Source organism: Trichechus manatus, unplaced genomic scaffold (assembly GCF_000243295.1).
Source record: "Trichechus manatus latirostris isolate Lorelei unplaced genomic scaffold, TriManLat1.0 scaffold00007, whole genome shotgun sequence".
Lineage (NCBI taxonomy): Eukaryota > Metazoa > Chordata > Mammalia > Sirenia > Trichechidae > Trichechus > Trichechus manatus.
Window position 1 is genome coordinate 22902470 of NW_004443943.1, and position 24140 is coordinate 22926609.

At 34.9% G+C, this 24140-nt stretch overlaps 1 protein-coding gene across 8 annotated transcripts in view; it reads left to right on the plus strand.

The window, feature by feature from the left end:
• Positions 1 to 20139, plus strand: part of ZNF518A (zinc finger protein 518A) — a 29641-nt gene extending 9502 nt beyond the window's left edge. For 7 of the 8 annotated variants that reach the window (XM_023740268.1, XM_023740272.1, XM_023740291.1 and 4 more), the window contains 3 exons: positions 3941 to 4085; positions 9481 to 9529; positions 10310 to 18511. In XM_023740268.1, coding sequence (XP_023596036.1) covers positions 10441 to 14904 — 4464 coding nt within the window. In that variant the 5' untranslated portion in view covers positions 3941 to 4085; positions 9481 to 9529; positions 10310 to 10440 and the 3' untranslated portion in view covers positions 14905 to 18511. Of the gene's footprint in view, positions 1 to 3940; positions 4086 to 9480; positions 9530 to 10309; positions 18512 to 19932 lie in introns of those variants that run through there. The other variant, XR_002825569.1, reaches the window with a different exon arrangement.
• Positions 20140 to 24140: the final 4001 nt, after the last annotated feature.

Here is a 24140-nt window from a genome sequence, read left to right on the forward strand (position 1 = left end):
TCCCTATCAGCAGCTTTCCTGTCCCCTTCTGCCTTCTAGTCCTTGTCCCTGGACTGCTGTGCCTCATTAGTCCCATTTTGTTTTGTGGGGCTGTGCAGTCCCCGGCTGAACAGTGAATCTTGGAAGTGACTTCACTGACATGTATAGTTTTATGTTGTACTTTTATTTCTGTAGGCCGTAGTCTGGCTTTTCTGTAGAATCGATCCTTAAAAGTGAGATTTATGGAAATGTACTTTGAAAATGTGAAGGAAACATTATTTTCAAGGAAAAGTATAATTTCCCAAAAGTGACTCAAGCAGTAGAAAACCTGAAGCGACTAGAAACTGTAGAACTTGGAAAGGTTATAAAGTCTAAAATCTGAAGAGGTACTGGGGCCATATGGTGTTATTGGTACAATGTATGTAATTTTAAGGAGTGGGTAATTCTCATGTTGAGTGAATTATTCCAGAGCAGGTGAAATGATGGAAAGTCCTGCAGTTTGTTTTACAAATTTTCCGTAATGCTAATACCAAAGCTGTTAAAAATAGCATCAAAAAAAAAAACTAAGTAAAATTTATCAGATAAAATCCAGCACTTTATTAAAAGAACAGTACACGGTCACTTTTTGCTTAAATAACGCATGAATAGTTCAACATTATACTTGGTGTTCCTTTCTTTGTATAGCATATAAAATGTGTGTGCATTAGTATATATACACACACAGTCAAAATTTGATTGATCTTACAATATTTATTGTTTCTTTTAACAATGTACTGAGGTCAGGAAACAGATTATTAGTTAAATACCATCTGTTTTCTGTATAAAATAGATGGAACTTTTAATTTGTGTAACAACACTGCATACATAGCTGCTCTTCCGATGGTGCCAGCTCCAATCTCTTACTTTCTAGTTAATCTCATGATTCACAAATTAACTGTTAAATAAACAAACAAAAAATTACTTCTCTTACAAAAATTACTTCTCTTATAGCATGGATTTATATAGCATGTTGACATCCAGTAGCATAATTTTTTTTTCTTGGAGTGTTACACAGTATTTGTTGTCAGCTTTGTGGCTGGTTTTACGGTCTTGTTTGCAGTGGTATGATTGCTACCTATGTGTTGATACAAGGAGTGCAATGTTGAATGATATCTGTATTTTAATCTCTTCTCCACCTTGAGTGCCAATATTTATCAATTTGTACTGGCATCAAGAAGATTATTTTGAAATTGTTCAGGAAATACTGAGTTGGTTTACCACAGAAGTCACTTTCTTTGTTTAAGAATTTCAGAATTTTGATGACATCATGCCACTTTTTGATGAAGTTTTATAACATCCAGATGTAAGCTGTTTGTGCTGTGATAAGGAAGTGTGTCAGTGTAGAGACCATGGTGACCCAAGGACAACCTTTTAAGAAACACCTAATGATAACCGATAATCACAGTAGATGTGTGTGTTATTGGCTTTTTAACTCTGAGTTTGTGTGCATCTGTCTCTCTGTTCTGTTGATATTTGATTAATTTTTACTATTAACAATGTACCAGAATCAGGAAACAGATTATTAAATACCATCTGCTTTCTGTAATAAATAGATGCAACTTTTAGTTTGTATGACAAAACTGCATACATACTGGTAATTCCCTGCTTTTTTCCCTTAATGTATCTTGGATAACTTCATGTTAATAAATGTGGGATATTTATATATATTCAGATTCAGAGATATAGATTGTTTTTTAACAATATTTTAAAAATTGGGTAATATTCCATTAAACGAAATTACCATTAATCATTTAATTATTACTTGTTTGTGGATGGACGTTTAGTTATTTTTAATTTTGAGATTTTATAAACAGTGCTACAGTGAAGATCTTTTTGATTATTAGTGAATTCCAGGCTTCCTGTATATATATATTATAGACTGTTTTTTATAAAGTTGTGCCAATTTATATTCCCATTATTATTATGTCGTAGTGCCTCTTACTTCCTCAAAATCTGACCCACACTGAGTATTAGAAATATGTAACATCTTTTACAGTCTGATTGGCAGAAGTTGTTTTCTCATTATTTTAATTTGGTATCTTTGAATTCTGGTGGGCATATTTTCACTCGTATTTCTCTGTAAGTTTCTTGTTTGTGTCCTTTACCTGTAAATGTGTTTATACACAAGTTATAAAATATATATTTGTGTTTTAAAGACAATATGATAAAACATACCTGTATACCTACTATCTAAGTTACGAAGCAGAATCCCCTTCTTTGCAGCCTCAGTGTGTTCTCTGTGGTCATATCCATCTCCTCCCAACCCATGTGAAACAACCATTCTAACTTCTGCTGTTTTCATGACTCTAAACACCATATTATTTAGTTTTGAAAATTTGAGTAGCAAACTTAAGTCTAGCTATGCAGGGAAAGGGGAACAGTGTTACTATTAGATGAAGGCTCCTAGGAGAAGTTAGGGTGAATCTGGGCCAAAGTCTAGCTTAGCTTCTCTGATAATTTACCACAGCCCCTTTTGAGTAAGTCAGTGTGTAAAGTCATGAGTGAATCCTAGGAACTTTAGGGTTCACCATTATCAGAAAATCTGGCAAGGTTATTGTGTAAACCAAATATTGGATGTCTGGCAGAGGAGTAGGCTGCTCTGTAACTTTGGTTTCTAAGCTTACCATGACCTCAGCTGATCCATACATAAGGACATGGAGGAAGAACAGACCCGTCATCAGCTTATATCAACACAAGTCAGATAAGAATTAGTCCAGGCTCACTTAAGTGTTGTGTACTCAGGTTTAAAAGATGCTGCTTGTAAGACCTTCTTTATATATTTGTCGCACTGCATTTTTTCCACTTCTCCAGTCTTTTCCACTTTCTTAATTGTATTAATATTTACATTTATTTCTGTTTTGTAGATTTTATTGTCCACACTTATTTCTTTTGTATCACATTATTCCCTTTCTTGAGTTCTTTTTATCTGATTGAAATCTGGTTTTGCTGAAGTATTTACTTAAACCTTCCCCCACTCCTCACCCAAAGAGTAAATATGTAATATATTTTCTGAATCCTTACATATCTAAAAATTGTGTTTTCCTTCACATATGAATGAGATGTTTCTTGTGTATAGAATTAATTCTTGGAGTAATCCTTTAATCCTTTTTCCTCATAACTGTAAATGTTTATTGTCTTCTCACATTTAGAGTTGTGAACAAAATATCTGATATCAGTTGATGTTGCTGATGAAAAATAGACTATCTTTTTAGTTAATTCTCCCTCTCTGCTTTTTTTTGTACCATTTGATTTTCTCTTTTAAATATTTTACTAAGAGAAGTTTCTATCTTGATTTTTATTTTCTTCTCCCACTAATAATCTTGCTTGGCATTTAAAGATTTTCATTTTGAAAATTCAAGTCTTTTTTTAAAAACTGTGTAATTTATTCTCTTGTTTTTAAAATCAGTTAATCCCCCCCATCTACTTTGTTGTCTCTTTCAAGACATTAAGCTCTTATTTTTTTTAATATTATATTTCAGGTCTCACTGAGGTTGCAAATGCTTTTTTTTTTTTAAGTTTTCTTTTCAGTAACTGTCTCTCATTGCAGTTAGTGTTTTTCAGAAGGAGGAGCTGAAAGAGTCTCCTCTGAGTGGAAGGGGGAGCGGGGAAGAGGCTCCTCTGAGTGCCCAGGTTGTTTTGCCTTTTTTGAGCTGCTGCATTCAGTGATGTTTTTGCCCACTTGTCTGTATTGGTGGCATTGGTAGTTGAGATGAGTTCTTAGAGAATAAACCAAGATTTTCTCAGTGTTTTAAGTTAGGAGGGAAGGTTCAGAGTTAATGTAATTTTTTCCAGACAACTTTTCTGATAATGATTTACTTAGACAAAGGAAGGACAAAACTGTTAAGCAGAAGAAAATAGCCATTAGTGTAGGAAATTTCATCTTAGTCCAGGAATAATTTCTTCTTTACATCTCTCTTGACAGCTGGTGCTAGCAATCTCCTACACTACCTGGCCTCTGGACCTAGTCTGAGACTCTGGATTCATTCCCTTTCTCATACCTCACCCTGAGCTCTGTCATTCAGAGAGCTCTGCTGGTCTCCTTCTCAAGCCCTCACTTTATCTCCAAGGTATGCTCAGGGGAATTGGAGGTATGGGGGTAGAGTGGGCAGAATTATGACACTCCCTTCATTACTTGAGACATACTAGTTCATTAAATACTGGTTGAATAAATGTCCCCCAGAGAGCCTTGCTGGTACAGTGGTTAAGCACTGGGCTGCTAACTGAATGGTCAGCAGTTTGAACCCAGCAGCTGCTCCATGGAAGCAAGATGTGGCAGTCTGCTTCTGTAAAGATTTATAGCCTTGGAAACCCAGTGAGACAGTTCTGCTGTGTCTTGTAGGGTTGCTATGAGTGGAAATCAACTCCACAGCAATGGGAATGTCCCCTAGTGGACTTTCTTCTTAAAAGTGGTAGTTGACAGTAGATCAGCATTTGGTTTCCCCCTTCTCTCCTTGAACTATTTCTTACAAAATCACCTTGCGGTATGTGTATGGCATGTCTCTGTGGTTTCTGGCCGTTTTGTGGCATTTTCTTTATTGGATTTTCTTGGTCATTTTAGTGGGTAATTTGGAGATGGAGGAAATCAAATGACTTAAGTTGCTATCTTGATGCTGGAAGCTCTCCAGTTTACCTTAAAGACCAGTCATGTTTCATACAAATAAACCAAAACCCACTGTCGTGGAGTTGATTCTGACTCAGTGACCCTATAGGACAAAGCAGAACTGCCCTGTAGGGTTTCCAAGGCTGTAAATCTTTACAGGAGCAGACTGCCACATCTTTCTTCTGCGAGCAGGCTAGTGGGTTCAAACCACTGACCTTTTGGTTAGCAGCCGAGAACTTAACCACTGTCCCCCCAGGGCTTATTCATACAAATAGTATTGTTTATTTCAAGACTTGAAATGTTGGTTAAGTCTTATGAGGTAATAATACTAGTATGTAAGGCAGTAGTTTAAATAGCAGGTTTAAAACCAGTAATCCTTGTTGGTAGGGTAGAGATTGAACTATAGTTTAAAACAAAACAAAACAAAAAATGCATTAGCTAATTGGTTAGAAATTTAAATTATAATAAAATTTTCTTTTATGTTATCTGATATGTTCACAACATGCAAAATTTTTTTGTCTGTAGGTGGCAATTCTAGTTAATTTGCTGTTAGGTATCATCTTTGATTACTCCCACTTCTACAGGTTGAACATAGTTGAAGGAAGAGAAAATAGATTGTTCAGACAAACTTAAAATTTGAAAGCACATAACAAACCCATTTGCTGAGGACTGTGAAACCAAAGCAAATTCATCTTAATTGTATTTAAATAAGTGTAAACAATGCATGAGAGTGTGCAGGCATGTACTTTAATGGGTGAACTTTGTGGGATCTGTTTTTGCTGCCAGGCATCCTGCTTAATAATTTTCTATTCTTTGGGTGTATACTGGAAGGATGAGGTTGCTGGATGATCAACAGTGACTAAGTAAAGTATTAGTGTATATGATCTGTCTTGTCCCTTAGATTGTAAATTGCATAAGGAAGGATAGGGACCATAACCATGTTTTTGAATCTCCCTAGAGCTCCCATCCCCCACGCGTCTGCCAGTTTGTCACACTGTGGGGGCTTGCATGTTGCTGTGATGCTGGAAGCTATGCCACTGGTATGCAGATACCTTTTCAGCAACATAAATGGCAACTATACACGTGAACCTTGCCAGATGGAATACACAGGAATCAAATTGATTATATAGTAGAGAGAGATGATGGAAAAGCTCGACACCATCAGCCAGTACAAGGCCAGGGGCCTACTGTGGAACAGACCATCAGTTGCTCACTGCAGGTTCAAGTTGAAACTGAATAAAATTTTAAAAAGTCCAGGAGAGCCAAAATACGACCTTGAATATATCCCACCTGAATTTAGAGACCATCTCAAGAATAGATTTAATGCATGGAACACTAATGACTGAAGACCAGAAGAGTTGTGGAATGACATCAAGAACATTATACATGAAGAAAGCAAGAGATCATGAAAATAAAGACAGGAAGGAAAGAAAAGACCAAAATGGATGTCAGAAGAGACTCTGAAACTTGCTCTTGAACGTTGAGTAGCTAGAGCGCAAGGAAGAAATGATCACATAAAAGAGCTCAATAGAAGATTTCAGAGGGCGGCTCAAGAAGACAGAGTAAAGTATTATAATGACCTGTGCAAAGACCTGAAGATAGAAAACCAAAACGGAAGAACACGCTCGGCATTTCTCAGGCTGAAAGAACTGAACAAAAAATTCAAGCCTTGAGTCGCATATTGAGAGATTCTATGGGGGAAATATTAAACGATGCAGGAAGCATCAAAAGAAGATGGAAAGAATACACAGAGTCACTGTACCAAAAAGAATTGGTCGATGTTCACCCATTTTAGAAGGTAGCGTATGATCAGGAACTGATGGTACTGAAGGAAGAAGTCCAAGCTGTACTGAAGACAGTGGTGAAAAACAAGTCTCCAGGAATTGACAGAATACCAACTGAGATATTTCAGAAAATGGATGCAGCGCTGGAAATGCTCACTGATCTATGCCAAGAAATTTGGAAGACAGCTACCTGGCCAACCAACTGGAAGAGATCCATATTTATTATTCCCAAGAAAGGTGATCCCAAAAGTGGAAATTATCAAACAATATCGTTAATATCACATGCAAGTAAAATCTTGCTGAAGATCATTCAGAGCGGCTGCAGCAGTATATTGACAGGGAACTGCCAGAAATTCAAGCTGGATTTAGAAGAGGATGTGGAACAAGGGATATCATTTCTGATGTCAGATGGATCCTGGCTGAAAGCAGAGAATACAAGAAAGATGTTTACCTGTGTTTTATTGACTGTGCAAAGGCATTCAACTGTGTGGAGCATAAAAAGTTACAGATAACATTGGGAAGAATGGGAATTCCAGAACTCTTAATTGTGCTCATGAGGAACCTGTACTTAGACGAAAAGGCAGTCATTCCAGCAGAACAAGGAGATACTGCGTGGTTTAAAGACAGGAAAGGTGTATGTCAGGGTTGTATACTTTTACCATACTTAGTCTGTATGCTGAGCAGATAATCTGAGAAGCTGGACTATATGAAGAAGAATGAGGCATCAGGATTGGAGGAAGACTCATTAACAACCTTCGATATGCAGATGACACAACCTTGCTTGCTGAAAGTGAAGAGAACTTGAAGCACTTACTGATGAAGATCAAAGACCACAGCCTCCAGTATGGATTACACCTCAACATAAAGAAAACAAAAATGCTCACAACTGGACCAGTAAGCAGCATCGTGATAAATGTAGAAAAGATTGAAGTTGTCAAAGATTTCATTTTACTTGGATTCACAATCAGCACCCATGGAGGCAGCAGTCAGGAAATCAAAAGATACATTGCACTGGGCAGATCTGCTTCAAAAGACCTCTTTAAAGTGTTAAAAAGCAAAGATGTCACCTTGAAGACTAAGGTGTGCCTGACCCAAGCCATGGTGTTTTCAGTTGCCTCACAATGCATGCAAAAACTGAGCAGTGAGTAAGGAAGACCGAAGAAGAATTGATGCCTTTGAGTTGTGATGTTGGCAAGAATATTGAATATATCATGGACTGCCAGAAGAACGAACAAATCTGTCTTGGAAGAAGTATAACCAGAATGCACCTTAGAAGCAAGAATGACGAGGCTTTGTCTCACCATACTTTGTACATGTTATCGGGAGGCATCAGTCCCTGGAGAAGGACATCATGCTTGGTAAAATAGAGGGTCAGCAAAAAAGAGGAAGACTTTCAACAAGAAGGATTGACACAGTGGCTGCACCAGTGGGCTCCAGCATAACAACAATTGGGAGGATGGCAGAGGACCGGGCAGTGTTTTGTTCTGTTGTACGTAGGGTTGCTATGAGTCAGAACTGACTCAAGGGCATCTAACAACAACAGATCTCCTATCAAAATACTTTGCATACATAGTAGGTATTTAGTAGTTAATTGTTAGTTGATGCAGTTATTTTAAAATCATATTTTTATACTGGATATCAGACTTTGGGGTATGTGTTATTTCATAAGGAAAATTTTAATTGTGTACATGTTTTGAATTGAGATTGATGATACTTAAAAATATCACAATCTGTAATTTTCTAGTATTACAGGAGTATATTTTTGGGCATAGGCAGTATTACTGTAAGAAGCAAATTGCCCTTTTTAATGAAACCCATTATGTAGTCTCTTGATTATATGTAGTAACAGGAAGGCTTGGGTATGGATAGTCCAGAATGACCACAATATGGTATTCTGGCAAATGGAGGAGAACCATTATTAGGTATGCTTAAAAAGTCTCACATGCTTGAGCCCCACTCTAAGCTTCTGATGCGGTAGAAAGCTCCATAGGTGATTGAGGCTTTTTACTGTTGAGAAATCACCCTCCAGGGAATCTTCTCAACTGTTGTAGAGTATCCACCAGGAATCATTGAACTTTTTTCTAGTCACTTCTTATTTTTACTACTTTTGAAGGAAAAGTTTTTACATTTAGTTGTAAGTAATATAGTAAAAAATTTGAAGTAAAATTTTTAACATTTTACTGTTAAAAAATAGTATGTGAAAAAATTGAGTAAGAAGCAAATTGCCCTTTTTAATGAAACCCATTGTATAGTCTTTGATTATAAGTAGTAACAGAAAGGCTTCTAATTAATTATCAGTTTGGCATTTAGCGATTACATATATATGTGAAGAGTGTATTTCTTAGACCTAGACAAAAGGATTAAGTTTGAGAAATGTTAGACTTTTTAAAAAAATTTTTTTTTAATTTTGTTGAGAATATACTCAGCAAAATATACACCAGTTCAATAGTTTCTGCGTGTACCATTTAGTGACATTGATTACATTTTTTGAGTTGTTAACCATTCTCACTCTCCTTTTCTGAGTTGTTCCTCCCATTAGACATCTCAGTATAAAGTAATTTAACTTAAAATTGTATTCCCTTAGTAATAGGAAACTTTATAGATTTCTAAAACAGTGAAGTTCCTAGGTATTTAGATTAGTTGAAATTTAAAGCTGAGACGTTTGAGGGTACAAGTGCCAACCAACATTATGGATGGAGCTTAACATGATTTATACTTTTATTTTCTTTAGCTTATCTGATTTTACTTATTATTCATATACATACTTAAGAGCATGAAAATAAGAAAATGCAGTTCTTCTAATATGCAGGTTTTTTTTTACTATTGCACCCTCAGTACTCAGATTCCAGTCTCAGCAATATATTGTCTTATCTTATTACTTTACTATTTTTTATTTCTCTGCAATTAAAATGATAAAGTCTCATGTACAGTAGTCACACACAGTAATTAATAACAATAGCTATGATTTATAGGGCACTTTATAGGATATCTCTACATATGTTTTCTCATTTAATCCTCACAATAACCTGTGAAAAAGATAGGATAAGCACTAATTTTTTTTTTTTTTCCATTTTACAGATGAAGAAACTAAAACAGAGATTGAGACTTGTCTGAAGTAACACAGCCAGTAAGTGCTTAAATTAATGGAGACAGATAGTAATGGGTATAATCCAATCTGTCATGGCCTTTTCCTTGCTTCAATTTCTAGGGACAGGAAAACCAAATAGCCAAAATGGTAGAGAACCAGAAAGGTAGTATGTAGACTTTGGGTTCAACCCAAGGAGATGTGCTATTATTTCTTCTTTTTTTTCTTCTTTTTTCCCCAGTTAGCAATGATAACTTGCTGAGAGCAGGTACTGTCTTTTTGTTTGTTATAAGATAAATGAAATTTTTATTTTTAATGTAACTTATCCCTGAGGCACTAAGGAGGTAGAAAATCTGAATGAAAGTCTGTTGGGATTCTTGAAAATAGCTATAGGATCACCTAAGCAAATGAGAAAGTCAGTTAGTGGTACATGGGTAAACCATATGTGTTTAGGTTTTTAGGGCTGCCTTGCTAACATTTTAAAAATCCTGTTAAAAAATTGTAGTATCAATTTTATATAAAATTCTTAGAGCTTGGGTGCGCTTATCCAAGTCTGATACTCTTGAGGCACAGAGAAATTGAAACTTGCCCAAAATCACAGAGCCGAGTTGGAAGTAGAGTTTGCATTTCTTGACTCCCAGGTTATTATTTTTACTTCAAGCTAATACTTTTTGACAAGCTCCTCATAAAATACTTAACAAGTCTTTTGTATCTTTTATTTATGTGTTTGATTAGCAGCCTACTTTGTGTCAGATGAGCTTAAAGGTACTTAATTTACTGATACTTTTGTGATGAAAATTTCAATTTTTTGTTTAATTTTAGGTGAGTTAATGTGGGAAAAATCCTGGTATTTTGAAGATGTCTCAACACAGTATTGTTTCCTGTTTAAATTTCAAATAACTTCAAGAGTTTTTCAGGAAAAAAAAAAATTGGGATTTTTTTTTTGTTAAATCATGCCATCTGAACAGAAACAGTTGTTTTGTGATGAAAAACGTACTACTTTACAAAAAGATAATGATGTGAAAAATGAGATTGTTGATACTATCAGATTAATACCTAAACCAAGTATTTCAGAAAGTAGTTGTCATTATGAACTAAGAAATGTGAAAATTGATTTGCCGAAGATAAATATTCCAAATGGAGTCCTACTGAAACATGAAGTTGACAAATACAGAAAATTATTTCAGAGTAAACCACAGACTGCAAGAAAATCTATTAGTATAAAGACCGTAAGCTGTGTTGAAGAGTGTATGTTGCTCCATAAATCTGAGATAACTGAAGAAGAGGGTATAAAAATGTCTGCAAAAATACTCAATTTTAACTGTTCAAAATGCCGAGACAACACTCGATATAGCCCAAATGATTTGCAGAAACACTTTCAAATGTGGCACCGTGGTGAATTACCTTCCTATCCTTGTGAAATGTGCAGTTTTTCAGCAAATGACTTCCAGGTATTTAAACAACACAGACGCACCCATAAAAGCACTTTAGTAAAATGTGTCATTTGTAACAATGAGAATGTATATACTTTATTAGATTTGACAAAGCATTTCACATCCACACATTGCATTAATGGTAATTTTCAGTGTGAAAGGTGCAAATTTTCCACCCAGGATGTTGGCACATTTGTTCAGCACATTCATAGACATAATGAAATTCATTATAAATGTGGTAAATGCCATCATGTATGTTTTTCCAAAGGAGAGCTTCAGAAGCACCTTAATGTTCATTCTGGTACATTTCCCTTCACTTGTCAGTATTGTAGTTATGGTGCCACCAGGAGAGAGTACCTTATAAGGCATGTTATAACTTTGCACAAAGAACATTTATATGCAAAAGAAAAACTGGAAAAAGACAAATATGAAAAAAGGATGGGGAAAACTTCAGCAGGTCTTAAGCTAATACTGAAAAGATACAAAATAGGTGCGTCAAGGAAGACATTCTGGAAACGTAAGAAAATTAGCAATGGAAGTGACAGAAGTATAGAAAAAAATACACAGGTAATTAAAAAAACGAACAAAACGCAGACTAAATCTAAAGACCAGAGCTGTCTTGTTCAAGAACATTTAAATGAAAAAAAGGATGAAAGAGTACACTGTGAGAAGAGTGATAAACCCACTGAGTTACAGTCAGAAAAGTCCACTCTTCTGTCTACTGGACAATGTAATAGAGCTGAAGAGGGATTGAATTCTACTTCAGGTTCCTTGAAGACTTCTTCTGTACAAGGACCTACAGTATTAATGGTGAAAAATAATAAAATAACAATTCCTGCTAACTACAGCGCTAAGTTTATGGGCTTCAAGATGGTGGATGGAAAACAACATATTGTAATAAAATTGTTGCCTGCCAATAAACAAAATTTATATTCACCAGGCTTACAGTCAGGTGCTTCTAAGGACAGTACTGCTAATTTGCAGCCCCAGACTTTGGACACCACTGGATTTTTATCTGCAGGAGTAGCAGCTGAGTTAAATGACACAGTTTACATGAAAACAGCTACTCCATTTTCATGTTCATCTCCTATACTTTCAGGGAAAGTAACTTCAGAAAAGGAAATGGCTTTGATATCTCAAATGAATAATATGCTTCAGACAGTGAATAATGAAAAAAGTGTGTCTTTTTTGCCAACACCATCGGAATTTGTTACAGCATCAGTGAATTTGACCACAAAAGTTGAAACCAGAGATAATGTTGACTTACGGGGAAATCATATTACTCAGAGTCACCCTCAGGTATTAGGTACCACCATTAAAAGTCCAGATAAAGTCAACTATACTGTCAAACCAAATGCATACAACAGTGGAGATATGCATAACTATTGCATTAATTATGTCAACTCTGAGTTACCTGTTGAATCCTCCAACCAAGGATCATTACCTTTTCATAATTACTCAAAAATGAATAATTCTAATAAACATCGTAGGTTTTCAGGAACAGCAGTGTATGAAAATCCTCAAAGAGAATCTTCATCAAACAAAATGATGGTTCAACAACCAATAAGTGAATCAGTTTTATCACTAGTGAAGAAGGAAAGCTCAAATCCAGATAGTCTGTTAGCATCTATTAGCCTTTTAAATCCTAAATATGGAACTATAAAAACGCAGGCTGAAATTGAAGAACCGTGTGACTTAGGAAGAGGCCACAACATTGATGGACATAACCTGTACACTAATGAAAATCAAAATTTAGAGAGTGTGACTGAAAAACCTAAATGGGATAGCTTTTCTAGTGTTGATTCACCTATGATGCCTAGAATCACGTCTGTTTTCTCTCTCCAGAGCCAACAGGCTTCGGAATTTTTGCCACCTGAAGTGAACCAGTTACTTCAAGATGTATTAAATACAAAATCTGATGTAAAACAAGACTCTCATAACACTCCAAGTAAAGGCCTGCCACTCCATGCTGACCAGTCATTTCGGAAACATGAGGGAGAGGGCAAAAGAGTTGAATCCTCAAGAGACTTGAAAATGCAAGGCATCTTCCCAATTCCATCTGGCAGTGTAGGTGTTAGTGAGCTTACAAATGATCTGAATTTAAAATGTAATGGAAAACAGGTGCTATCAATGTCACAAAATGTGAGAGATTCAGAGAAGACACCTAGAATTTCAGGAATTGGCACATTACTTAAGACTCAGTCAGATGCAATAATAACACAGCAGCTTGTAAAAGACAAATTACGAGCCACTACACAAAATTTAAATTCTTTATGTATACAGAGTCCACTTCTAAATTCAGAGCAAAAAAAAGCTATATTTGTTCAGACTCCAAAAGGCCTTTTTGTACCATTGCACATTGCTAACAAGCCTGGATTACACGTTTCAGGAAGACCACTTTCACTGGTTAACACACAAAGTGTACCCGCTTCTCTTCTTTTAAACAAGAAACCTGGGATGATTTTAACTTTTAATAATGGGAAACTTGAAGATGTTTCCAGTGTCAAAATTGAGAATGCTCAATCTTGTGGTGGAGTTACGACTAAGGAGCCTTGCAGAACACCTTTTTTAAAGGTAGAGCCAAGTAATAATTGTCTGACACCGACACTTTGTTCCAGCGTTGGCAGTTGTTTGAGCATGAAAAATAGCTCAGAAAATACTTTGTCATTAAAAGGCCCTTATGTTATTAAAACATCAGCAAATTCTTCAGTGAAAACTGTTCCTACTCCTGTGCTATCTGAGCATCAGGGCACTAAGTTGAATATCTTGGATTCAGTAAAACAGCCGAATGAGGTTTTTCCAAAACCACCTCTTTATACCCTCTTGCCTGATGGCAAACAAGCTGTTTTTTTAAAGTGTGTGATGCCAAATAAAACTGACCTGCTTAAGCCTAAAGTAGTCCAAAATAGTACTTATCATCAAAATATACAGCCAAAGAAACCTGAAGGAACACCACAAAAAATACTACTGAAAGTTTTTAACCCTGTTTTAAATGTGACTGCTGCTAGTAATCTGCCAGTAAGCCACTCTGCATCTTTATTGCAAAAAGCTGAGGTACCATCTAATCAGCCTGTGGAAGGACAGCAGAAAGAGCCAGAGTCTTCCAGAGATGCCTTACCTGTCTTATTAGATGATTTGATGCCAGCAAATGAAATTGTGATAACTTCTACGGCAGCATGCCCAGAATCTCCTGAGGAGCCAGTATGTATCACCAACTGTTCAGATGCCAGGGTTTTAAGGTCTAAAACGGATTGTACAAATGAGAGAAGCTTCAATAGAAAAAAAGCTTCCAAAAGAAAATTTTCAAGAATAAAAGCTCATGTAGGAAGTAAAGATTTTGAAACTGCCTTTGCAACTAGAGACAGAAACTGTAAGCGAAAATGTAGGAATAGTTACCAAGAACCACCTAGAAAAAAAGCAACATTGCATAGAAAGTGTAAAGAAAAGGCTAACCCTGAAAATTCCCATGAAACGTTTGAACCTAGGTTTTCAAAAGATACAGTTAGAACTTTGAGGCTTTTCCCCTTTAGTTCCAAACAGCTTGTGAAATGTCCTAGGAGAAATCAACCAGTTGTAGTTTTGAATCATCCTGATGCAGATGTACCGGAAGTTGTAAATGTAATGAAAACCATTGCTAAATTTAATGGACGTGTACTTAAGGTTTCATTGTCAAAAAGAACTGTGAATGCCTTACTGAAACCAGTTTGTTGGAACCCTTCTAAAACAACTTACGATGAATTTTCCAAGAGACACAAAACATTTAAACCTGTTAGTTCGGTGAAAGAAAGATTTGTGCTAAAATTAACACTCAAAAAGACAAGCAAAAACAATTATCAAATTGTGAAAACTACCTCTGAAAGTGTTCTGAAGGCTAAGTTTAACTGTTGGTTTTGTGGTCGAGTGTTTGACAATCAGGATGCTTGGGCCGGGCATGGGCAGAGACATTTAGTGGAAGCTACTCGGGATTGGAATATGTTACAATAATTTACCGTAATTACAAGGAAAAGAAAAGTAAAACTATATTAGAAGAAAACAGTAGGTTGGATGACCATAATGCAGACATTTCCCACTTCAAAACAGGACCTGAAATTAAACACTTTTAAAGTTGGTTATATTTCAGTGGAAGAGCAAAAGTTTTATGTGTGATAATTGGTAATGGTATCACTGTACACACACAAGTTTTGAAAGAAACTAAGCACAGATGTACCTTGATTTGATTTTTAAAAAATGTGTTCTTGGGAGGTTAGGGCTAAAAAAACTTTTATAAAACAGTTTTATTTTCCCAATTTGTATTAAAAATTTTTGTGACTCTTAGTAGAGGGTGACAGCTGATAGCCCCATTCCCTCTCTTTCACCAGCCTTATGAATCTGATTAGTGTAGCTCCTCTGAATGTGGAGAGCTCTTTCACCATGCAACTGAGAGTTTCTCATTTGTGCAGGTATACTGAGAGAGCTTGGGGAAAGAGTTTATAGTACATCTGGTAAATAAGAGTTCTTTTGAAGGATATAGGCTCCTTTGAGAGCACATATAATTTACTCCAATTACACCTCATATAATGCTTGAAAAGAGTTTTTGGCAAGTAAATCTAAAACTTTTTAAATTATTTTCTTAAGTCTTTTTTTCTTATTAAGCTATGTTCCATGCCAGAGATAGGAACACCTTCCCTAGGTGATTTTCTTACTCTTTGTAAATGGCTGTGTCAAGCACTGTAGTAGCTTGGCAGCCTAGAGAGAAGAATTAAACTCTCTCGGTCTAGTTTAGAAACCAATTATTTAGACCATTTCTCTGAATTTGATTATATTCTCTTGTGATCCCCTTGCAAAGAACTATGCTTATTTGATTTGTTTCTCCCCCATAAACCAAATGGCCATTTTTTTCTTGGTTGCCGTCCCTTTAAAAAGAGTTGAACGTAGAAGCACTTCCAAGGGAAAGGCTTTTCTTGAAAATTAAAAATTATTCTGTAGAAACACTTTTTTGAAGCAGGATTAGCAAAACAAATCAGATTTTTGTTTATTTTATTACTGTTGGTGTGGGAATATGGCCAAATTGGAGCAAACCATTTTATTAGCAACTTTTCAGTATGAATGACAAAGCAGATTTTTACTAATTGTTGGCAGTTGAAAGTGGGGGAAGCATTAACAGTGGTTGCAGTGGCAGTGCAGAAAACTTCAGGACAGATTCCTAAGGGACATATTCAACAGGGAGAGTTAAATGGACGTTTTCATGACAGCAACAGAATCATAGATTTAAACTTCTGACTTCGTAGGTTTGGATCAGATTTTGCTGGATCATTGAAAAATGACATTCTTGTATTACAAAGTTACTTTGCTATATGATTTTTGTTACATTGTTACTATAAGTATTATGACATTTTGATTTGAATTAAAACTTCAGGGCTTCTTTTCTGTATATAATGAAGAATTTAAACCTGTACATATTTTTTATATCTTCAGTTTGTTATGTAAATTTTGCACAGAAAGTTTTTGACATAAAAGTTTATTTTCTTTCAGTTTAGCTTTGTGCATGCACTAATAAAACTAGTTGTTTAATTTAAAAGGAATATGTAAGACCTTATACCCATGTTATTTTTTTGGTTTTTATTTCAGATGGAGAATTTTTTTTTTCTGTAAATTCATTTTTCAGGGATTGAACACTATTGTTAGCAAGTGCCTAAAAGATGTGAAACAGTTTACATATGTCAACTGTAAAAGTAGGTCCCAAATGGGCCCACCCCCCCAATAGTTTTATTTTTAAAAAAGCCATATGTAGATGCTTCAAGCTATCTTGCTATGCACATTATACTTGTACTGTTTCTGTGCAGTTTGTCTACTTTCTTAGTGAAGTATTTTTTGTATAAAATCTGTTACAATTGTGTTTTTAAAATTGAGCCTAAGAATGGAACTGATTGGAAACATACAGGTTATATTAATAATGTTATGATGTTTAAAGAATGATAAGCATTGCTAATTTCTGTAATGAAACTTTTCTTCAATTAAATTTATCTTAAGCTTGTGTAAAAGATTTTGTTTTACTGTGTAGAGTCTAATGGGAATTTTATTCAAACGGGAAATATTTAGATTTCAGAGTTTTTTTTTAAAGCTAGTGAACTATAAATAATAAAGTGGGATTTTTTTCCTCAAAAAAAATCATAGGTAAAATTTTGTTTGAGGATAGCATTTATCATAATTTTACTATGGTTGTGCCTACAAGGTAAGCTGTAGAGAAGCTTACGCATTTGTTTGAGTACTTAAACATCATAAAAATTGAAATGTACTTTTCTTATGCATAGCTTTAATGAGCCATCGTTGGCTGTGAGTAGAGAGGATCAAGAAGGAACTGCTTTGTTGATACCACAGTATAAAAATCTATTTCTTTGTCAGAAAAATCCAGTAGGGAAAATCTAATGTTGAGAAATACACTCACACTTGTTGCCTTAAAGTTTTAAAAGTTGTTTAAAATTAGCTTCATGAATTAGTCCATCCAAGTCATTAAAATAAGCAAACAAATAACAGTAAGTCTGGGGTAGGGGAGAAAGTAGGATCAGTATCCAGGGTTGATGTACTATATTAACTAAACTCCAATTTCCAACAACAAAATATGAGATATGCAAAGAAACAGGGAAGTGTGACCTGTACGCAGGAGAAAAAAAAAAGCAAGCAATAGAAACTTCCTTTCAGGGGGCCCAAATGTAAATGGCCAGCAGCTATTATGCATATGTCCAAAGAACTAAAGGAAACCATGTTTAAAGCGTTAAAGGAAGGTGTGATGCCAGTGTCTACTCAAATACAATATTGATAACAAAATTATAAAAAAGAACCAAATGAAAATTGTAGAGTTGAAAAGTACAATAATTGAAGTTCACTAGAGGTGCTCAACAGTATGAGCTGCTAGAAAAAAGAATGTGCAAACTTCAAGGTAGATCAATAAAGATTATGCAATCTAAAGAATACAGAGAAAAAAGAATGAAGATTCGCACCAAAAAGAAAAAAAAAAAAATGGATTGTATATCTAAAGTGAAAGCAAGAAAATATAGAAGTATATCTTCATGAACTTGGGTTAGGTAAAGCCTTCTTAGATGTAATACCAAAAGAATAAATACATTTCTTAAAAAGATGTGTAGGATTTTAATTAGAAGAGATTCGTAGAACTGATTTATTTTGTAGTTTTTTCAAACTCAAGTACCCTCTTTATTTTTCTCATACCTAAGTATCATCCGCTTTTAAGTTTTCCTTCAAATTGACTCCCTTTTTATTGGTCAAATAAGTAATGTGTGGTTTTTAATGCCATATTTTAATTGACATAAAAGTCATTTTAGAATGTACAGTGGTTTTCAGTATATTCACAATATTGTGCAACCATCACCATTAAATTCCAGAATATTTCCATGACTTCAAAAAGAAACTTTAGACGTTACCAGTCATTCACAATTCCTCCGTTCTATTGCCTGGCAAGCACTAATCCACTTCCTATCTATGGATTTGCCTATTCTGTACATTTCATATGAATGGACTCATACAATATGTGGTCTTTTGTGATTGGCTTTTTTAACGTGCATAATGTTTTCAAGGTTCATGTTACAGCATTTATCAGTACTTCATTCCTTCCCATGGCTGAATAATATTCCACTGAATGAAAATCCACATTTGTTTATCCATTATTCAGTTGATGGACAATTGGGTTGTTTCCACTTTTTGGCTATTATGAAGAAGGTTACGATGAACATTTGTGTACAAGTTGTTGTGTGAATATATGTATGGATTATATGGTAATTCTATGTTTAACTTTTTGAGGAACCACCAAATTGTCTTCCACAGCAGCTGCACTATTTTACATTCCTACCAGCAATGTATGAGGGTTCCAATTTCTCCACATTGTTGCCAACAGTTGTTATTTTCCTTTTAAAAAATGTATTATGATGGCCATTATGGTGTGTGTGTGAAGTTGTGTCTCAATTTAAATTTGCCTAATGACTAATGATATCAAACACGTTTTCATGTGCTTATTGGTCATTTGTATATCTTAGGGGTATTGTCTACTCAAATCCTACAGTGGGGGTTGTCTTTTAAGAGTTCTTTGTATATTCTGAATACTAGACTCATCAGATAAATTATTTGCAACTCTTTTCTCCCATTCTTTGTGTTGACATTTCATTTTCCTTTGACATAAATGTTTTTAGTTTTGTCAAAGCCCAATTTATTTCTTTGCTTTGGTTGCTTGAGCTTTGGGTGTCTTATTTAAGCACCCATTGCCTAATTACATCATGAAGGTTTACAGTCATGTTATCTTCTAAGAGTTTTGTAATTTTATCTCTTACATTTAGGTCGTTGATCCATTTTGACTTAATTTTTATATATGGTGTGAGGTGGGGGTCCAAATGTAATTCTTACGCAAATGAATATTCAGTTGTCCCGGCACCATTTGTTGAAAATACTGTCATTGTCCTGATTGAATTGTGTCAACACTTCGGTCAAATCAATTGACCATAGAAATATGAGTTTATTTCTGGACACTTAATTCTGTTCCGTTGGTTATGTGTCTATTCTTACGCCAGTGCCACACTGTCTTGATTACAGTAGCTTTGCAGCAAGTTTTGAAATGGGGAAGTGTGAGTCTTCCAGTTTTGTTTTTAATATTATTTTGACAATTCTGATTTCCTTACATTTTGATACGAATTTTAGAATCAGCTTGTTCATTTTTGCACAAAAGGCAGTGGAAATTTTGATAGGAATTGCATTGACTGTAGATTAATTTGAGGAATATTGCCATCTTAACAATATTAAATGTTCCAATTCATAAAAGCAGGCTGTCTTGTCTTTCATGTATTTAAGTCTTCTTTAGTTTCTTCAACAATGTTTTGTAATTTTCAGTATATAAGTCTTACACTTCATTGGTTAAATTTGTTCCTAGATACCTAATTCATTTTGAGATTATTGTAAGTGGAATTGTTAATTTTATTTTGGATTGTTCATTGCTAGTGTGTAGAATACCAATTGAGATGTTTCAACAAACAGATGCAGCGCTGGAAGTGGCTCACACGTCTATGCCAAGAAATGTGGAAGACAGCAACCTGGCCAACTGATGGTAGAGATCTGTATTTCTACCGATTCCAAATAAAGGTGATCCAAAAGAATGTAGAAATCATTGAACAATGTTGTTAATATGACACACAAGTAAAATTTTGCTTAAGATCACTCAAAAGCAGTTGCAGCAGTACATTGACAGGGAACTGTCAGAAATTCGAGCTGAATTCAGATAGATCTTGGCTGAAAGCAGAATACCAGGAAGATGTTTACCTGTGTTTTATTGACTATGCAAAGACATTTTACTGGGTGGTTCATAAAAAATTATGGATAATATTTCAAAGACTTGGAATTCCAAAACAATTTTGCTCATGCAGAACCTATAAATAGACCAAGAAGCAGTTGTTTGAACAGAGCAAGGGGGATAGTACATGATTTAAAATCAAGAAAGGTATGCATCAGGGTTGTATCGTTTCACTAGTCAAATCTGTATGGGAGCAAACAATCTGAGATACTGGACTATATGAAGAAGAGTGTGGCATCAGGATTGGTGGAAGACTCATTAACAACCTGCGATATACAGATGACACAACCTTGCTTGCTGAAAGCAAAGAGGACTTGAAGCACTTACTGATGAAGATCAAAGATTACAGCCTTAAACATGGATTGCACCTCAACATAAAACAAAAATCCTCACAACTGGACCAGTAAGCAACATCATGATACATGGAGAAATGATTGACGTTAAGGATTTCATTTTACTTGGATCTACAGTCAATGCCCATGGAAACAGCAGTCAGGAAATCAAACAATATGTATTGCATTGAGCAAATCTGGTGCAAAAGACCTCTTTAAAGTGTTAAAAAGCAAAGATGTTACTTTGAGGACTAAGGTGCGCCTGATCCAAGCCATGGTATTTTCAATTGCCTCATACACATGCGAAAGCTGGACAATGAATAAGGAAGACCATAAAAGAACTGATACCTTTGTATTATGGTGTTGACGAAGAATATTGAATATACCATGGACTACCAGAAGAACAAACAAGTCTGTCTTGGAAGAAATACAGCCAGAATGCTCCTTGGAAGTGGGAATGGTGAGACTTTGTCTCACATACTTTGAACATGTTATCAGGAGGGACCAGTCCCTGAAGGACATCCTGCTTGGTAAGGCAGAGTATAAGGGAAAAAGAGGAAGACCTTCTACGAGATGGATTGACACAGTGGCTGCAACAGTGGGTTCAAACATAGCAATGATTGTGAGGATGGTGCAGAACTGGGCTGTGTTTCATTCTGTTGTACATAGGTTTGCTGTGAGTTGGAACTGACTCAATGGCACCTAACAACAACACAATAGCATATTAGAAGTACAGTTGATTTTTGCAATTTATCTTGTATCCTGCAACTTTGCTGAACTCGTTAGCTTTAATATTTTGTGTGCATGTGGGTAAGGTTTTCTGTATAGAAGATCATGTTATCTGCTAATAGAGATAGTTCTGCTTCTTCCTTTTCGATCTGAATGTCTTTTATTTCTTTGCCTGTCTGATTGCCCTGGCTAGAACTTCCAGTACAGTATTGAATAGAAGTGGAAAAATTGAGCATCCTTGTTGAGTTTTTTTCCTTGAAAGGGCATTGCATTTGTGTCAATTGCTTTCTTCTCCTTTATTGAAATGGTAATGTGTTTTTTTCACTTTATTCTATTACTATGGTATATTATATCAATTGATATTCATGTGATGAACCAGCTTTGTATTCCTGGGCTATGTACCACTTGGTCATAGTGTATATAATCTTTTAAATATTATGCTAGATTCAGTTGTTAGTATTGTGTTGAGGACTTTTTAATCTATATAGATATGAGGTATTGGTCTATAGTTTTCTTGTGATGTCTTTGTTTGGCTTTGGAATCCAGTTAATACTTGACACTTAGAATGAGTTTGGAAGTATTTCTTTCTCCTAGTTTTTGGAAGATTTTAAGAAAAATTGATCTTAATTCTTCTTTAAACATTTGGTAGAATTCATCAGTGAAGCCACCTGATCCTGGACTTTTCTTTGTTGTGTGTTTTTTAAAGTACTAAGTCTCTTTGCTTACTATAGGTCTATTCAGATACACTATTTCTTCTTGAGTCCATTTTGATAGTGTCTGTCATTCTAGAAAATTGTTCATTTGGTTGTGTAATTTTTTGCCATTACAGGTGTTCACAGAGTTCCCTTACAATCCTTTATTTCTGTAATGTTCCCCCCTTTCAGTCCTCATTTTAGTAATTTGAGTCATATCTCCATTTCTTGGCCAGTCCAACTAAATTTGTCAGTTTTGTTGGCCTTTTCAAAGAACTAGGTTTTAGTTTGTTGATTTTCTCTATTGCTTTTCTATTTATTTTATCTTCACTGTAATCTTTATTATTTTCTTCTTGCTTTGGGTTTAGTTGTCTCTTGTTTTTCTAGTTGCTTAAGGTGGAAGATTTGGCTGTTGGTTTGAGATATTTTTAAATGTAGGCATTTACATTTCTCTCTGAGCACAGATTTTATTGCATCCCATAATTTTTGGTATGTTGTATTTTTTTTCATTTGAAAGTATTTTCTAGTTTCCCTTGTATCTTTGATCCATTTATTTTGTGAGAATGTGTTGTCCTATTTACACATTTTTGTAAATATTCCAAATTTCCTTCTGTTACTGATTTCTAATTTCATTCCATTGTGAACAAAGAACATACCTTGTATGATTTAAATATTTTTAAATTAATTGAGATTTGTTTAGTGCCCTGAAATGTGGTCTATCCTGGAGAATGTTCTATGTGCACTGAGAAGAATGTATATTCTGTTGTTGCACAAAGTGTTCTACATCCATCAGTTACATCTAGTTGGTTTATAGTGGTTTCTGAAGTCTTCTATTTCTTTTATGATCTTCTGCCTATTTAATTGTTCTATGCATTATTAAAAATGGGATATTGAGGTCTCCAGCTTTTATTGCTGAACTGTCTATTTCTCCCTTCACTTCTGTTTTTGCTACATGTATTTTGTGACACTGTTGATAGGTGTATATATCTTTATAATTGTTATATGTTCTTCAGGAACTGACCGTTTCATCATAATATAATGTCCATTGTCACTGATAACAATTTTTGCCTTAAAGTCTACTTTGTCCAGTATTAATATATCCACTCCAGCTCTCTTTTGGTTATAGTTTGCATGGAATATCATCTTTTATCCTTTTACTTTTGACTTATTTGTGTCTGATTCTCAAATGAGTCTATTCTAGACAGTATATAGTTGGTTCAGACTTTTAAGTCCATTCTGCTAATCTCTGCCTTTGTTTCTCTCTATATGTTTTTTTATATATCATATCTTTTTGGTACCTCAGTTTCTCCATTACAGCCTTCTTTTGTGTTAAACAGGCATTTTCTAGTACACATTTTTAATCCTCTTGTTTATTTTACAATATTTTAAAAGTTATTTTCCTAGCAGTCGCCCTGGGGATTAAAATTAACATCTTAATTTATAGCAATCTCTTTCAGATTAGCACCAACTTAATTTCAATTGTGTATAAAAACTTCGCTTTTATATAGCTCCATTCCCACCGTGCTGTTTGTCACAAACTATATATTTATAAATTGTGTGCTCATCAATATAGATTTATAATTATTGCTTTATGAAGTTGCCTTGTAAGTCAGGAGGAAAAAGGAATTACAAAGAAAAGATACACTTATACTGTCTTATATTTACCTATGTAGTTACCTTTACTCTGGTGTTTTTATTCCTTAACGTCAATTTGAGTTACTATCTAGTTACTACCTATCATTTCAGCTTGAAAGAGTCCTTTTAGTATTTCTGTTAGGGCAAGTCTGCTAGTGAAAAAAATGCTCTCAGATTTTGTTAACCTGGAAATGTTTTAATTTTTCAATTTTTCCTTCATTTTTTAATTTGTTATTGCACTTTAAATGAAGGTTTGCAGAGCAAGTTAGTTTCTCATTAAACAATACACATACTGTTTTGTGACATTGGTTGTTATCCTTCATTTTTGAAGGATAGTTTTGCCGCATATAGAAATTTTGGTTGACAGTTTTTTTTTTTCTTTCAGCACTTTGAATATTTCATCTCACTACTTTCTGGCATCCATGTTTTCTGATGAGAAATTAGCTGTAAGTCTTATTGAGAATCCCTTGTATGTAATGAGCTGCTTTCCTCTTCCTTTCAAGATTG